Here is an 18,277-nt window from a genome sequence, read left to right on the forward strand (position 1 = left end):
TACCTGTATTCTTTTATAGCTCACTGAGCTTTAAAAAAAACAGTTATTTGAATTCTTGTCAGGCAATTAATAGGTCTCCATTTCTTTTGGGTTTGTTACTGAAAATTTGTGTGATCCATTGGTGATGAAACGTTTTTCTTATTTTTTGTGTGTTTATTGTAGCTTTGCATTGGTATCTGCATATTTAAAGAAGTAGTTACCTCTTTCAGAATTAATGGATTGGCTTCAGTCAGGAAAGCCACACTCAACTGTTGGTGAGTGTGAAGGCATCAATTGGATGAAGTACATGGCTGAACCAAGTCTGAGGACAGGTGGTAATGCCAGTTCTGAGGACATATGGAGTATTGTTCTGAGGGTACCTGGGGTTGCTCATTCTGAGGATGTATGATAGCACCAGTTTCAGAGGTACATAGTGGCACGAATTTGGGAGGAGAGGCATGGCGGTACTGAGAGTCCAGGGGACACATCAGCACTAGATTTTGTGGGCATGAAGTACCACTGGGTCTGGGATGCCCAGGGATGGTGGCACAATGGTTGATAAGGGAAGGAATGAAATGGCTTCAGTTCCACAGGGCATAGATTTGTGGGCTCTGCTCAGTACTGGTTATAGGGCATGGATGGCAGTGCTAGGTCCTGAGTGTGGGTGTATGCACAGTGGCACCAGGTCCAGAACACAGGTGCACTTGTGGTGGCATGGCATGGGCTCGGGATGACTCTGTCAGCTGGAATCCATGTCTGTAAAGACTAGAGGTCCTCAACAGTATTGAGGGTCACTGTGGTCTTCAGTGATGAAAGCTACTGGGATTTTCCTTCTCTCCTTCTCCTTCACAGGGAAAAGTTGTGGCTAAAGAGATTCCTCTTGGCTCTGAGCTATGCCAGCCTAGAAGATGGGGGATGGGGTGAATGTAAAATAATTTTTCACTTTTCCTCTGTTTTTGTGCTCCCCTGGCTTACTGCATTTTCTTAACTATACTCTGGAGTGCTCACAGAGCTATTTTCATCCCCAGATTGCCAAATTATTGTTTTTATGGGTTTGAGAACTGGAACTCCCCCAGTTAACTATCTTGTTATGTCACTCCTTTACATTGTTTTTATATTTTTTAACTCTAATCTTATGACAGATTAGCATTGAATTTTTTTAAAAAACAGGGTCTTGCTGTGTTGCACAGGCTGGACTGCAGAGGCATGATCATGGTTCACTGCAGCCTTGACCTCTTGGGCTCAAGTGATCCTCCTGCCTCAGTCTCCCAAGTAACTAAGTATACAGGTGTATGCCACTACATTTGGCTATTTAAAACAAAATAGAGATGGGTTTTGGTTATGTTGCCCAAACTGATCTTGAACTCCTGGCCTCAAGTGATCCTCCCACCTTGGCCTCCGAAACTTCTAGGATTACAGGCACGAGCCATTGTGCCTGGCCTGAAATGATTTTAAATGTTAAATGGAATTGCCATGCTAGATCATTTTACTGTCAACTTAGGTTTTACTGGGAACTATGTTTCCCAGAATCCTTTTCCATGTGTACTTCTGAGTGAGAGTCAGTCCAAATAAGATTCAAAAGGTGTAAGTGAAGCAGCATATATTACTCTTTAAAGGTTGACATTGGTTAGCAATTAAGATTCAAGTGCAGACCTGTTGAGGGGATTCCAATTTGTCCTTATTTTCCTACCCTGCATCCAGCTCTCCTTCCTGTCAGTCTTGCCGACCAACACTGGCCTCAGGCCCAACACCAAATGCTTTGCTGCAAATTCACAAGGTAGAAACCACAAAAATTAGCTACCTTCCATGGAATTCTATGTTAGCCTCCACTCCCTTCTCATCAGTTCTCATCCAGCAGCTGGACATGCTTACCTTCTAGAGTTCTCTGTAAACTCTGACTTATTCACTCTTACCAGTACTGGTTAGTGACTTTTCTCTGATCTTCAGCTCTATTTTTTAGATTTTTTTACTTCTTCACTTCCTCCCACAACTGTGTAAGGTCTATTTCTTGTATTACATTTTGAAATGGAATATTATTAAGAGCAGCTTTAGATTTACAGAAAAACTGTACAAAAAGCACAAGGTGTCATATACCCTCTCTTCATCCCCGACTCACAGTTTCTCCTATTATTAACACCATGCTTTAGTGTGGTACATTTGTTACAACTAACGAACCAAAAATAATACACCATTATTAGCTAAAGTCCATAGTTAACATTTGGGTTCATGTTTTGTATTGTACAGTTGTATGGTCTTTGACAAATGCATAATACATTTTTTATTGCATACTACTCATGGTGGTTCTTCTTTCATTTCATGCCTTCGGTGTTACATCTAAAAAGTCATCACCATACATTAGGTCATCTAGCTTTCTTCCTATGTTATCTTCTAGGAGTCCTACAGTTCTGCATTTAGATTTTGGTCTATAATCCATTTGGTTTAATTTATTGCCAAATATTTTATTCTATTTGATGATATTTTAAAATTTACTTATATGGAGTACAAGTGTAATTTGTTATACACAAGTCAGAGATTTAGGTTTTCCATCACCTGAATAACATACATTGTACCCATTAGGTAATTTCTCATATTTGGTGCTATTTAATGGAATAAGTTTTCTTGATTTTATTTTTGGATGGTCATTGCTGATATATGGAAGTACAGTTAATTGATTTTTGTATATTGATCTTATGTATTCAACCCTGATAAACTTGTTTATTACTTCTAATAATTGTTTTTGAAGATTCCCAAGGATTGCTACATTGGCAATCGTGTCCTCTATGAGTAAAGACAGTTTTATTTCTTACTTTATAATCTGAATTTGATGCATTTCATCCTTTCTTCCTTCTTTCCTCTCTCTTTGTCCTTCCTTCTCTCCATTGTTTCTTCTCTTCCTTCTTTTCTTTCCCTGATTGCACTGACTAGAATGTTTATTATATGTTGAATATAAGCGGCAAAAGTAAACATCCTTGTGGTTTTACTGATTTTAGGGGAAAATCATGCAGTCTTTCATAATTAAGTACGGTGTCAGCTGTAGCTTTTCTTAGTTTTTTGAGAAATTTGTGAATGGGCATTTGATTTTGTCAAATGCTGTTTTTTGTTTTGTTTTGTTTTGTTTTTTTTTTGAGATAGAGTCTTGCTTTGTTGCCCACCCAGGATGGAGTGCAGTGGCACGATCTTGGCTTGTTGCAACCTCCACCTCCTGTGTTCAAGTGATTCTCTTGCCTCAGCCTCCCAAGTAGCTAGGACTACAGGTGTGTGCCACCATGCCTGGCTAATTTTTGTATTTTTAGTAGAGATGGAGTTTCACCATGTTGGCCAGGCTGGTCTCAAACTCCTGAACTCAGGAGATCTGCCCACCTCAGCCTCCCAAAGTGCTGGGGTTACAGGTGTGAGCCACCGTACCCAGCCCCTGTTTTTGTGTCTGTTGAGATAGCCTTTATTCTATTTAATATCATATTGAATTAATTGATATTTGGATGTTAAACCAACTTTGAATTCCTTGGATAAATTCCACTTGGGCATGGTGTCAAATCCTTTTATATATTGCTAAATTTACTTTGCTAATATTTTTTAAGGCTTTTCATATATATGTTCATGAGATATATGGTTTGTAGTTTTCTTTTACTATAATATCTTCGTCTAGATTGTGTATTATTTCTTCTTTAAATGTTTTGTAGAATTCACTAGTGAAGCCATCTAAGCATGGACTTTTCTTTATTGCAAAATTTCAGATTAATAATTAAATCTCCTAACCTGGGCAACATAGTGAGACTCCATCTGTACAACAAATAATTTTTTAAAAGCTGGGCATGTAGCACATGCCTGTAGTCCCAGCCACTCAGGAGGCTGAGGTGGGAGGATCACTTGATAATGCCACTGCTCACCAGCTTGGGCAACAGAGGGAGACATTGCCTCAAAGAAATTAATAATAATTAAGTGCCTTTACTTGTTATGAATCTTTTCAGATGTTTTGTTTCTTCTTGAGTGAGTTTTGGTAATTTGTGTCTTTCCAGGAATTTATCTAACATAAATTGTCCAATTTGTTGATATAGAGTAAGGTCAGTGGTGATGACCCATCTTTTATTTCTGATTGTGATAATTTGTTCTTTTTTTTCTTGGTAACCATAGCTAAGGATTTGCTAATTTTGTTGCTCTTTTCAAAGAACTAACTTTTGGTTCCATTGTTTTTCTGTTTTCTATTTCATTGAATCTTTATGATTTCCTTCTTTATGCTTGATCTGGGTTTAGTTTAGTATCCTTTTTCTAATTTCTTAAGGTAGAAACTTAAATTATGTATTTGAGACTTTTTTCTTTTATGAGTGTTTAGTGCTCCTCCTAAACACTGCTTTAGCTGCATCCCATAATTTTTGATCAATTTTGTTTTTCTTTTCATTCAGTTAAAAAATGTTCTTTTTATTACAGGGTCTCACTCTGTTGTTCAAGTGCTTACAATGTGTATCTCAACTTATCACAATATATATTTGAATAATGCTAACTTAATTCTGGGAGTCATACAGCACCTGGCATTTTCAGATTGCTTCTTTTACTTAGCAACATGTTTTCAAGGTTTTTTCCATGTCTTCTTTGGTAGCTTGATATCTCATTTCTTTGTACCACTGAATAATATTACATTGTATGGATGTACCACAGTGTGTTTATCCATTAACCTATTGAAGAATATCTTGGTTGCTTTCCAGTTTTGGGTGATTATTAATAAACCTATTGTAAATATTTGAGTGCAGGTTTTGTATGGACACAAGTCCAATTCATTTGGGTAAATACCAAGAGGCACAATTGCTGGATCATACGGCAAAACTTCAGTTTTTTTTTTTTTAAATCAAACTGACAAACTGGCTATCCTCTGGAGGGGCTATACCATTTTGCATTTCCATTAGCAGTGAATGAGAGTTCCTGTTGCACCATATCCTCATCAGCGTTTGGTGTTGTCAGTGTTTGGATTTTGGCCATTTTAGTAGCTATGCAGTGATATCTTATTATTATTGTTTTGACTTACAATTCCCCAATGGCATATCATGTTCAACAACTTTTTATATGTTTACTTTCCATCTGTATATTTACCTCCTTTAGTGAACTGTTTAGATTTTTTTCTCATTTAAAAATTGGTTTTCTTATTGTTGATTTTTAATAGTTTTTTTTTTTTTTTGGTATGTTTTAGACAACAGTCCTTTATCAGATATGCCTTTTTGGAAATGTTTTCTCTGAGTCTTTGGCTTCTTTTTACTTTTTTAACAGTGCCAAGAAGTTTTTAATTCTACTTTATCACTTTTTAAATTTGTTAATTTTTTCCATTATGGAAAAATCAGCATTGGCTGCTGATATCTGCACATTCACATATGTAGCTAAGTCCCAAGCTTTGGAGACTGGAGGGGGTGGGTCCTGGCCCCGCTCTGCTGAGGCGACCATGTTGCCAATTCTACACTGTTGCTGCTACTACTTGCTGGCTGAGCTTGTGGGAGAAGTACTGTGATCTTGCTTTCTTTTCTGGGCCCCACCCAGGAAAAGAACACTGGTACCCTTGCTCTCAGGTTCTCCAGATTGTATGGAGATTGTTAGCCACCTTCAATGGTTATTACGCGGGAGTTGATCTGGACAAAGGCCACTTTCTCAGGGACATACTGCAAGCTAAGCTCTCTAGTTTCCCCTCCAACTTGCTCTATATTTAGTGTTTTTAGTACAAGTTTAGGCCTAGATTCCTTGAAATTTTTGAAAGACTAAATCCTGTTTTTTTCTCAAAAAGCATGGTTCTTGCCAATCAAAAGATTTTGCCTCTGCCATTAGTTTTAAGAGTCGATTCCAAGATTTTGAGTCTATTTTAGAAAGTCAGAAGCCAGTTTTTGATTTTAATTCCTTGGATTGCTAGTATAAAGTTTCTTTTCTTTACATTTTGTTAGTAATTTTTAAAAATGGGAATGAGTAGTTAATTATAATCATATGATTTTTCTTCTTTAAAATACTTACAGTGATGGATTTTTCACTATTGAGCCGTCAGTCTTTTCCTGGAGAAACTCCTATATATATAGAAATAATTTTGATTGCAATGTGCTTATAGTTTGTTCAGAGTTTTTACATCTACATTTATTATTAACAGTGGTCTAAATTTTCCTTTCTCATAATATACTTGTCTGGCTTTGACATCGGTGCTGTGCCAGCATGATAGTTGGGTGGTTTTCTGTTCTTTCTATACTCTAGAATAGTTTATAGTACTTGGAATGATCTGCTGTTTTACATTTTGCAGAACTATTCGTGGTGGCAAAACTGCCCATTGCTCTTAATACCCATTTTATCCAAATGTATGTGTGTGCGATATTTTAATTAGAGAGGGGGTGTGTGTGTGTGTGTGTGTCTGTGTGTGTGTGTTCTTTTTCAAAAACTCCATAATATCAGAGCTTTCCTACAGCTGGAGTCACGAGTCCTCTTAAAGAGGCAGTTTGTAGAGTGGTGAAGAGCCCATGTACCGGCGTCAGACACTTGCAGTTCAGTCCTGGTCACCTCATCCCTTCGTTCCTCTGAGCACTGTTTTCTTCAGCTTCCTGCCTCCTGCCTACCCCTCTCTTCTAGCTTTCCCCTTTCCAGAATTGTGGTCCTCTCTTATCCCCTGAAAGCATTTCTCCCACTCTCTTCATGATGTGAGCTTTCCTGGGTGAAGTTAATTTCTTTATCTTCATCTTTTACTTGGGCTCAGGAGAGAGGATTAAATGTATTTTAAACAGCTAAGTTTTCTCTCCTGCTTTACCTTTTCTATTTTTCAGCTTCATCCTCCAGCTTCCTTTCGTTTCAGGTGTGTCCATTATAAACAACATACGGGTGGGTATTTTTAAAACCCAATGTGAGATCCTGTTAATAGACACGTTTTACCCATTTCCATTTAACACAGGCTTATCCATCTTTGAGCTTTCTACCTATTATGCTTTCATATTATTGTTTTCTTCCACTTGATGCTGCTGTTGAATTGAGTTTTCCCCTTCATGTTTTTTTCTAGTGTTTTTAGGAGTTGTGGCAGAGGCTACTGATTGCCTCCCCAAAATCCACTCTCACTTTTACCTTATATATGGAACCTAGATGTAGAGGACATTGTTCTGTTCATCAACATTCTTCTTCTCTTTTCCTTTCTGGCATGTCGGAAGATTGTATTTCCCTTCTCCTTAAAGTGAGACGCAGCTACATGGCTAGTTGAGCCAAAAAAGAGGGGCAGAAGTGAAATGTGACACTTCCACGTGAAAGGCTCTAATTGCCGATGCTCTTCTCTCCATCCCTGCTAAGAGCACAATCACAGAGGTTCATATCCATATGAAGGTGGTGTCACAGTAGAGGAACTTGGAATGCCGAGCGAACGCACAGAGGAACGCTGCTGTGGACCATTACATGGACCCCAGCAGGCTTCGTGCAAGTGAGAAATATGCTTCAGTCAAGCCACTGAGATTAGGCAGTTTGTACTGCAGCAAAAACTAGCCTCTTTGGATACATCTGAGTTTAGTCATGCATCGTTGTAGCTGGGAGGGTCAAGTAACAGTTCTAGCAAATTATAAATTGAGGTGACTAGGCAAGTGAGCCTTCTAGGAAAAGATTTTTAAAGAAATAAATTCAGCTGGCATGAACAGTTTCTCTTTTTGTCCTTAATTTTCTTGCCTGGAATGTAGACATGATGGCTGGAACTGCGGGAATTATCTTGAGAGCATGAGGACAAGGGGCCCATCCAATGGTGCAGCGTGGACAGAGGGAAGGAGATGGGACCCTGTTGACATCATGGAGCTGCCATACTTTGAACTTCCCACTGCTGGGGTTCATTTTTGGGAGAGAAAAACAAACTTCTGTTTTGTTTAAGCCACTGTTTTTCAGGTGTCTATTCCTAACAGCCCAGTGCAATTTTTAACTGTTATGGAAGGTACAGAGGTAATTTTTATTCTTCTATTATTTATACAAACATTACTTTTTCATGTTCTTATCATGGAAACGTTCAAACATATCCAAAAACACAGTGAGTAGTCATCATCCAGCTTCAACAATGATCAACTCATAGCCAGTCATGCTTCACTCACATCCCCACTTTCCCCTCCTGAGTTGATACCTATAAATGTATTACGTCTATATATAAAATATATAATTACATCTATATATAAAATACATAATTACATCTATATATAAAATATATCATTACATATATATATCTATATATTAGAGACAGGGTCTTGCTATGCTGGCCAGGCTGCTCTTGAACACCTGGCCACAAGCAATCCTCCCACCTCGGCCTCCCAAAGTCCTGGGATTACAGTCATGAGCCACTGCTCCCAGCCCTGGGTTGATTCCTGCAGCTGGTTCTGCTGCTCTCATGGGTACCATGTTGTTTGTCCTCAACCCACCTCCGAGAAAATGGACCTCCCTGTGCTCCACCCCCGGCCTAAACTCACCTTCTGCAATGCTCATGTCTCTGCCTTGGCCTCAAGTGGCAAGGTCCTTACAGTCCGTGGCTTCTTGTCTCTGTCTCAGGCCTCTTTGAGACCGCCAGTCCTCTTGGCGCTTCTTGCCTCCCCGTCTGAGGGTCCCAGGGATCTTGGCTACTTGCAAGCTCCATAGTGAAGTGTACAAGGCTCAGACTCATCACTTAGGCGTCTCCTTCGGCTTCGGCTTCCTTTCACCTCTGAGCTATACAGTCTCCTCAGGTCATATTCTCGGATCTCCCTCTGCCTATTGGGGTGACACAGGGAAGGAGGTGGAGGGCAAGGGCAGGCAGCAGGCTGCAGCAGTAACCAGCCTCCTCACACTCTGTCTCGGGGTCATGCATGGGCTTTTGTCTCTTCTTGTGTAGCTGGAAATTTCTCTGCCCTCTACCCCATCTCCCACCTCCTGCCACCCTCTGCATACGGAGTCTTACCAATAGGCTGATAACATCTCCTGGTTTTCCCAAGACAGTCCTGGTTTGCACTTGGTGTTCCCAATGTATTTATCAGTAGTGCCCCTTTCACTCTCAAAATCTATGGTCACCTTTTTTTTTTTTTTTTTGAGACAGAGTCTTGCTTTGTCGCCCAGGCTGGAGTGCAGTGATATGGTCTAGGCTCATTGCAACCTCTGCCTCCCGGGTTCGAGCGATTCTCCTCCCTCAGCCTCCCGAGTAGCTGGGACTACAGGCGTGCACCACCACACCGAGCTAACTTTTGTATTTTTAGCAGAGACGGGGTTTCACCATGTTGGTCAGGACGGTCTTGATCTCTTGTCCCTGTGATCTGCCCGCCTCAGCCTCCCAAAGTGCTGGGATTACAGGCATGAGCCACCATGCCCGGCCTCAACGACTTTTTTACACCAAGCATTTCCACCCTGGCAGGGTGGGGACGGAGTGGGGTGGTGGTTATAATCAATGCGTAACATGGGTGCACGTGTGGTCAGCGGGATGCTGGTCAGTTCACTCAAACTGCCTGGCATGGCATGGTGGCGGCTGTGGCCATCTCATTTTGGATTTAGCATGTGGGACACAAAGAAGCAAGAAGACAAGGCTCTGGAGACCCTGGAGCTGTGTGGTCAGAGCTGAGGTTGGTAATGCATTAGGTGCGAGACTTGAGAGCATAGGGTGGGCACCCTGGGGACAAAGAGATGAGATGTCATCCTGGAATCCTTTCCAGTGGTGGAAAAGAACTGCAGGGGATGGGCCCTCACTTACTGAACTACCTTCTTAGGGGCTCAGTAGGCTGGGCCAGTCTGAGGGCCAATGCAATTCTTTATGGATGGGAGGGCTAGGGGCACATATCTCTTGGGGACACCATGTCATCTGAAGAAGGAACAAGACTGGGGATACTTGGTTCCCCTAGAGTACTCTCAGACCTACTCCCACCCCAATGCCACAAGCACAACCTCCCCTTCCACACTTTAGTGTTGCAGCATATGATATGTGTTCTCAGGAAGAGTTCCTCCTGCAGTTCAATCCTCAGCGATGGTGAGGAGCAGCAGCAAGGGTCTGAGGTTTGCCTCTGAGAGTCCCACAAGCAGCCTCACCCCTGCTGAGAAGGGAAGGATGGCTCCAGTGATCTAGGCCAACACCGGCTACAGACCTCACAGGAGTCTTTCTCCTGACTCCCATCCCATCCACCCACCTCCTCTGCCTTGGGGCTCTCCAATGCCCACTGCCCACAGGTCCAGACCATCCCCAGCTTCTTAAGATCCCTGACCACCAGCAGGACACCCAAAGTGGTGGTGAAGGCTTTGGATGACGCTTGACTTTCTTGGGCTAGCCCGTGAATCTCATTGTTCACACCTGTGTGGTGCCATCTTCTTGGGACCTGTCTACCTGGGACAAGAGGTCTCACCCATGTTCCCCTCAAAAGCCCCTCCCATTCAGCCCCCAGCTACCAAACTGTGTCTTCCTGCTTCCAAAAGTTTTTGACCCAAACGGGTTGCTCCCATGGGATTCCTATTTCACTTGGCATTCTTAGCTCATCAGAGAGCAGGAAGCCTTGATGACCTTGAGTCTGCTGTGTTCAGCTTGAAATTCAGTAGAGCATATCCAAGTGGGACTACATGGGCCAGCAGAGAAGGGCTTAACTCAGCAGTTCCCAAACCAAGGCTGCACTTTGGAATCCTGATGCCAGGCGTCACACCAGCCCAGTTAAAGCAGAATCCCTGGGTGGGTCCAGGTATCAGTATTTTTTTAGTGTCCTAGGGGATTGCAACGTCCTATGTTGAGAATACATAACTCAGAGACTTAAACCATTACCAATCAAGGGTTTAAACATGTCTCACTGTTGGGGTAGCACTTAAGGAGTTAGTCACGCAGAATTCCTATTATGCCCAGCTGCAGACCTATCTAGTCACTTGCTGCTGTGAGTAGGAGGTGGGCAAAGCTGTATCCAGTGCCCCTGAATGGGTTCCCTTGGAAGAGTGGGATTCAGTCAGAAAGTCCAGCTCTTCACTGCCACCTGCAACTACTGGAGATGATGGGCATCAGGCTGAACCCTGAACCCTCACGTCTGCTACAGCTGTTCTGGAGACACACACACACACACACACACACACACACACACACACACACACACAGATTGGGGAAAGTGTCACCCAGCTACAAGGCATAAAGACCCCTGCACACCTCCCCACTGGCCCTACAATCGCTCGTGCAGGGCCCACCATGGAAAGAGCCTGCGGAGGGTTGCAGACCTCAGGCTTCTGGGATGGAGGTTCACAAAGACATCTGAGGGACACAGGCTGAGAGTGAGGGACCCTGGCCATGGATGATAAAGCAGAGACAGTGAGAGACCATGTGAGAGATGGTTGCACCATAGGTGCCCAGAGACAAAAGGACACTCAGTAAAGCAGTGGCCAAGCAGCACCCACCCAAAGCAGGCCAGCAGAGGGTGAGGCAGCCTGGGGGGAGGACAGAGAGGGGACGTGGGGATGGAGGAGGAGCACAGCTGCTTCTGAGGCCATGGTAGGATTTAGAGGCTGTCTGCCCAATGACCTCCAGGGGCAGAGGGACAGCCCTTCCCCCTGCCTACCCCTCATCCGCTGTTTACCTGCCCCCAAGCCAACCCCACCACCATCCTTCCACACCCCTTGAGTCTCTCTCCTCTCCCTGATCTCATGCCTGGTTCTCCCAGGAAGTGACCAGCAGAGGGGAGGGAAGCCTTGTTGTGAAGCCCCAGGGTGGGGAGGCGGCAGACACAGCTGCTGTCCTCAGCGCCTGCTCTGGCTTCCCCAGGGACTGGCTCTGGCTGGCTGCTCCCTGACTGCCTCCCCCACCATAAGGCACAGCGTCTGTCCTGCTGTTGCCCAGCTGAAGTGCCCTGTCTTCCTGGCTCCCTGCCAAGCACGTTGCTGGCCCTGAGAGCCCTGCCAAGCACAGGCCTGTGGAATCTTGGCCTTCCCAGCTGGCCTTGGCTGCAGCCAGACTCTCTGATGTTCTGCTCTGAACTGAGGTGCCTGGACAGGGGCTGCAGAGAACTAAAGCCCAATGCCTACTCCCACTGTGGAAGGGGCCAAGATCAGTCTGACTGAGGCATCAGTGCTTGATCTGGGCCCTGGGGTCTCTCTTGGATGCAAGACTGGCCAGGTATGCTGTTAGGAAGAGGGGCCTAGGGTTGGCGACCTGAGGACAGGGTCTCTAGACCACACCATGGAATCTTTCTGGGTGGAAGGCAGAACAGTTAGGGGCTGAGCCCTCCTCGGTGAGTCTAATCTCCAAAGGGCAAGTGTGTGGTCAGTAGGGTCTTTATTGGAAGAGAGATCCAGCCTCCTTGGCTCTGCCAGCGCCCTAGGTCAAGAGGATTTCGATGTCAAGCTCCAGCTGGCTGGCTCTGACCTCGTAGCGGCCCCGGATCAGGCCTCGTTGTTGGCTGGCATGCCAGCGCCAGTGAGACTGGATGATGCAGGCTGCTTGGCGTGCCTGGAGGAACCGCCTGCGGGCCTGCCACATTCGAACCTGTGCCTGCACCTTCACCACAGCCCACTCCTGGCAGGTATAGAGTCTTAGCGCCAGGCGCCGTCTTTGCTCCAGCATCTTGGCCTGCATTGACCTCCACCAGCACTGGATGACCCAGGCTCTGAGTGCTGCGTGCAGTAATGTCCGGCGCACCATGTTGCCACGCCACCATGACTGAATCTTTATGGCTGTCTTCTCTAACTGATTGAGGGGAAGGAAGAACAGGGAGACGCTCAATGGGTCACTCTCCCCTCCTGTTCCTATCCCCACCTCTGATCTTGGGAGGAAGGAAGGCCTGGCCCAGGTGCCTCTGTCTTCTTGTTTCTAGGGCCGATCCATCTTGTTTCCAGTCCCCCACTCACCTTTAGACACTGTTCATTCTCTGTCAGGCAAGTCCCTCCTGCAAGGGCCTCACTCACATTTTGTGTATACATGGCCCTGGTCTTAAGGGTCCACTTGTCTATCATTTAGGCCACCCTAGTCTTTAGCCCCGCCCTCAACTGTTAGTCACACCTCCATCATTGGACTCCGCCCACTTGCACACACGACTCCATCTCTTCAGGTCCTGTCTGCACACATTTTAACCACATCTCTCTCTCCTCTTCTCTTGCCTGCATCTCCTTTGCTTTATTTATTCCCACCATTTTGGGAGCCTACCATTTATCTCTTGCCTTCAGTTTATTTCCCAGACCCAGGGGCATTTCTGTTCCTCCTGATGGCAGTGAAGAGAGTCATGCAGCTTACCTACAAGTAAGGAGTTTTACTTTAAGCCTATTCATAGTCAATTTGGATTTCCTGAAGCTTAAGTGTCAGGGTGCCTGTCAGGGCCTAAGCAATGTGTTCATACAACTGTATATTTTTGGGTAAAATTTGTGAAACAAGATATTTTAGCTGCAATTGGAGAGGACCTCTGTCTCTCTTCCCTCTTACTCCAACACTCTCCTCCAGGTGAGTAGTGTGGAATGGCAGCCTCTTTTGCAACGCGATTAAGGGGAGGCCGAGTTGGGATAGACTTGGTTTAACAGCATAGATTTATGTGGTTCACAGTCACCCTTGGGAATACATAAATCCTTGCTAGCTATTCTGCTGTTGGTGTTCATGCATTCACCTTGTGTCATGGCGTGAAGATGCAGGGACAGAAGCGCTGCTATCCTGATAACGTGTCTTCCAGGGCTGGCACCAGAAGCGTTTGGGCAGGGGAGGAAAAGTAAGTGTGAACAGTATGGAACCAGAAGTCAGTCTGTAGAAAATCCTTCCTGTTATTAGACGTGTAAAACTGTAAGTGGAAGATTCAAGTCTCACTGATGCCTGATTAAAATTGAAATTCTCTCTTGTTGGGAATATACTTGATGACGCAGTGATACAATTTTAAACATTTCATGCTTTTTCTTTCCTTGGTGGAAATTTCGTGAATAGAATTTATTTGATTTCCTGTGATTGTAGGGCACAACCAACAGAACTACCGTGAACAGTGTGGAAGTCAGTGTGAAAAATCACATGCTTTATGCATCCCAAATGTCAATAATATTTCTGTAGAAAATGCAGTTGTAAAATCATCCTATAAAGAAACATTCAAAAGTTATGCAGCTAAAATGTAGAAAAATATAGAGGTGTGTCAGTTAATTCATAGAAATATCATGTTATGTTTGAGGTATTTACCAAGTTAAAAAATGTGTAATTTGTTGTAATTTCTTTTATCATCTTAAATAGTCACTAATTTGACATCTGTGATTTTGTGTGCTTTTTTTAAAGCAGGCTTTTCAAATACGTTTTAGGTCCCACAAAACCTGAATCTGTCCTGCCTCACTGTACGAATGTCGTTGTGCAACCAGATCTCCTGGGAGCTCACAGAAAGCTGTGCTTCTAGGATTCAGAATTAGCACTGGAACTGCACACTCAGGTGATGCAGAGATGCTCGGAGTCCTTTGAGACCTGGGAGGCCATTTTGGCTCTGGCTTTTACGTGCATTTCATTGTTCATCTTTCTGCATGAAGGTCTGCTGGGTGCCTGCGGCTAGTAGGGCCACACACTGTCCATAGCTTCTGTTTATATGTTTTTGAGAATCCTGCTGCCTCATATCATTGCTATAGTACTGCTCATCTGGGCATCTTACAGGTTCTGGCCCCACTGTCAACCAAACAACCTTGGTAAATCAAACATGCTTAAAGTCCTCAAATAGTGGATCCTATTGCTTCCATTAATGATTGCCAATCTCGGTGAGCAAAGTGCTGGAACCAACCATCTCAAGAGCCTTCACTCTGTCAGTCCTCGCATCAGGCATCCACCCCTGCAGAAGGGATCACTTAGTGGCCAGTGTTCTGGAGGCTCAGCCCACCCAGGCCAAGTTGCCATGGTCAAGATGCCACACTCCACCATTCCTCCCCCATTTTGGCCTGGTTGGGAGTTACTATAATTCCGTAACTTGGCTACCTTCTTGGCTGTCCCTGGAAAATCCTGCCAGAGTTCACAGTTTTGCAGTTGAAAGTGGCAGCAGATGGGGGTGGGGGTAAGACAGAGTCCTTAAATCTTACTAAGTTTTCCCAGAGCACAGTCCTTGGTCTCTATTTCCTCACTGCTTCTTCTCCAGCTTCGTCTTCTGTTCTTCTTGCTTAATATATATTTTTTCTGATTATAAATATACTACATTTCTGTTGCCAAAATTTCAATATGCAGGCACACATAAGGTGGAAAGAGAATTTCCCATGAAATTTTTCCCCAGAGCTATTCTTTCAGACCTTATACCATGTATATACTGATAGAAATTTTCTAATAAAATAACTTATTTTTAATTAAACATGTAAATTTTAAATACATTCTTGTAAAAATTTATGCATTTCAAACTTTACCCTGATGATCAATGTTTCCTCCTCTGTATTATTACTGGTTCCAGCTTGGAGGGTATCCTGGACAACTAGATATGCATTTATCTTTTTTGTTTTTAACTGTGCATTTATAAACACAGTACATCCATGTACCTAAAAAAATACGTAATACTGTTTTTAATGTGTTTCTGTATATCTTTTTAATGAACTGAAGGAAATCATATAACATAAAATTGATTGTTTTAACCATTTTAAAATTCTAGCCTCTAATTTTATCTAATTTCAAAAAGAAACCCTGTACCCATTAAGTAATAGTCATTTCCCTTTATCTTTTTTCCGCCCTAGCCCCTGACAATCACTAATCTGCTTTTTAGCCTCCATGGATTTGCCTATAAAAGACATTTCATATAAATGGAATCATACAATATAGGGCCTTTTGTATCTGGCTTCTTTCACTACACGTAACGTTTTCAAGGGTCATCCGTGTTGGAGCGTATATCACTACTTCATTCCTTTTTATGGCTGAATAATATTCTACTGTATGATGTGCTCTATTTTGTTTGTATATTCATCAGTTGATGAGCATGTGAGTTGTTTCCACTCTTTGGTGATTGTGAACAGTGCTGCTATGAACATTCTTGTACAAGTATTTGTTTGAACAACTGTTTTCAATTCTTTTGGGTATATACCTAGAAGTGAAATTGCTTGGTCATATGATAATTCTGTGTTTAACTTTCTGAGGAAGCACAAAACTGTTTTTCACACAACTGAGCCATTTTTTATTCTCACCAATCTCTGCATCCTCACCAACACTTATTATTTTCCTTTGGAAAATTATAGCAATCTTGGGTGTGAAGTGGTATCTCATTGTGATTACAATTTTCATTTCCCTAAGACCAATGACATTGCGTGTCTTTTCAAGCACATGTTAGCCATTTGTGTACCTTCTTTGGAGAAATGTCTGTTAAAACCCTTTGTCTGCTTTAATTGGCTTATTTGTGTTTTTGTGGTTGAGTTGTAGAAATTCTTTATACATGATGGGCAGCAGACCCTTATCAGATATATGATTTGAAAATATTTTCTCCCATCCTGTAGGTTGTCTTTTCACTTTCTACATAATATTCTTTGTTTCAATTTGTCAAGTTGAATTTATCTATTTTTTCTTTGTTGCTTGTGCTTTGTATCCTAGCTAATAACTCATTGCCAAAACCAAGGTCATGAGGATTTACCTGTGTGTTCTATTGTAAGGGTTTTGTAGTTTTATTGGTTACATTTAGACATTAGCTCAATATTGAATTAGTGCTTGTATATGTTGAGGAAATAATCCAACTTCATTTTTTTGCATGGGGTTATCCAGTTGTCCTAGCACCTGTGTTGAAGAGACTGCTCTTTCCCCTGGATCTTGGTACCCTTGTTGAAAATCACTTGAACATAGATGTACGGTTTTATTTCTGGTCTCTCTATATATATATCTATCCAAATGCCAGGATAGATACCACACTGTCTTGATTATGGCAGTTTTGTAGTAAATTTTGAAAAGGAAGTTGTGAGTCCTCCAACTTTGTTTTTTGTTTTCAAGATAGTTTTTGCTATTCTTACACCCTTGCAATTCCCTGTGAACTTTAAGATTAGCTAGTCCATTTCTGCAAAGAAAGGCAGTGGGAATTTTGACAGGGGTTTTTCTGTAGATCCATCTGGGGAGTAGTCTTCCAACCCACGAACATGGAGTATCTTCCATTCATCTACAACTTTAATTTCTTTCAACAGTGCTTTGTAGTTTTCATTGTACATGTCTTTCATCTGCTTGGTTAAATTTATTCCTAAGCATTTTATTCTTTTTGATGCTGTTACAAATGGAATTGTTTTCTTAATTTCATTTTTGAGTTGTTCATTCCTAGTGTATAGATATACACATGACTTTTGCATGTTGATCTTGTGTTCTGCAACTTTGCTGAATTAGTTTATTAGCTCAAATAGATTTTGTTGTGCATTCTTTAGAATTTTCTTTATGTCTTATTGTAAGTAAGGTTATGTTATCTGCAAACAGGTAGTTTTCCTTTTTAAATAAAGTAAATACAGCAGACTGTAATTACTGCTTTCATGGAGGGACTCTGGAGTTCTCTATTTGGCCTTTTATGCTGACATTACTTCACTTTTGTGTATTTCTTAAAGTAAGTATTATCATCAACTTGCTTTTTCATTTTCCTTTTTTTTTTTTCAGAGTATGCACAGCATGGAAATTGCTATTTTTTATTTTTAAAGGGGGAATTCTATAAAGTTTGTGTGTGTGTATGTCTGTGGTGTATGTAAACCAACTAATATTTATTACCTCTCAGTTTCTGTGGGTCAGGAATTTAGGGAGTCTTACCTGGAATGGTTCCATCCAGGGTCTCTCTTGAGGTTGCAATGAAAATGCTGGCTGGACTGCTGTCATTTGAAGGCTTGACTGGGGCTGGAGGATCCACCTCCAAGTTCACTCACATGGCTAATGGCAGGAGGCCTCAGTTCTCACTGGCTTTCTTCCTATTTCTTGTGCTTCGTTTTCTTTGTACTTCTTGGATCTGTGAGTTTGTAGTTTTCCTCAAATTTGGAAAATTTTCAGCCCTGTTTTTGTAGATAATTTTTCTGTCTTCTCTCTCTATCCTCTGGGACTTAAATTACATGTTTATTAGGAGATTTGAGGATGTCCTACAGTTCACTGATGTCCTTTTCCTTCAATTTTAAAATTCATTATTTTTAGGCTGGGTGTGGTGGCTCATGCCTGTAATCCCAGCAAATTGGGAAGCTGAAGTGGGCAGATCACTTGAGGTAAGGAGTTCGAGACCAGCCTGGCCAACATGGTGAAACCCTGTCTCTACTAAAAATATAAAAATTCAACAGGCATGGTGACGCATGCCTGTAATACCAGCTACTTGGGAGGCTGAGGAAGGAGAATTGCTTGAACCTAGGAGGTGGAGGTTGTGGTGAGCCAAGATGGAGCCACTGCACTCCAGCCTGGGTGACAGAGTGAGACTCCATCTAAAAAAAAAAAAAAATTACTATTCTTTATGTATTA

The 18,277-nt window shown here is 42.5% G+C and overlaps 1 protein-coding gene across 3 annotated transcripts; it reads right to left on the bottom strand.

The window, feature by feature from the left end:
• Positions 1–12,175: 12,175 nt before the first annotated feature.
• Positions 12,176–12,844, bottom strand: IQCF6 (IQ motif containing F6). Of its 3 annotated transcripts, none has more exons than XM_064366792.1 (2): positions 12,763–12,844; positions 12,176–12,601 (listed from the first exon to the last, which is right to left on the bottom strand). In XM_064366792.1, the coding sequence occupies exons 1-2, from the start codon at positions 12,832–12,834 to the stop codon at positions 12,233–12,235; spliced, it is 441 nt and encodes a 146-aa protein (XP_064222862.1). In that variant the 5' UTR covers positions 12,835–12,844; the 3' UTR covers positions 12,176–12,232. The 3 variants fall into 3 exon arrangements, with proteins under 3 accessions (XP_064222862.1, XP_064222863.1, XP_012316030.1); XM_064366793.1 differs by having other exon boundaries at positions 12,820–12,834; XM_012460607.2 differs by lacking the exon at positions 12,763–12,844 and adding an exon at positions 12,718–12,729 and having other exon boundaries at positions 12,176–12,607.
• Between the last annotated feature and the right edge of the window lie 5,433 nt (positions 12,845–18,277).

The sequence above is a fragment of the Aotus nancymaae genome, unplaced genomic scaffold, assembly GCF_030222135.1.
Source record: "Aotus nancymaae isolate 86718 unplaced genomic scaffold, 86718_ANA_hifiasm-v0.15.2.pri h1tg000067l, whole genome shotgun sequence".
Taxonomy (NCBI): Eukaryota; Metazoa; Chordata; class Mammalia; order Primates; family Aotidae; genus Aotus; species Aotus nancymaae.

What these genes read in the sequence shown, in the direction of transcription:
- IQCF6 (XM_064366792.1), bottom strand. Translation starts at nt 12,834, where the DNA reads ATGTATACACAAAATGTGAGTGAGGCCCTTGCAGGAGGGACTTGCCTG. An exon ending in AGAATGAACAGTGTCTAAAG is followed by an intron (nt 12,602 to 12,762) that starts GTGAGTGGGGGA and finishes CCCCTCAATCAG; the next exon opens with TTAGAGAAGACAGCCATAAA.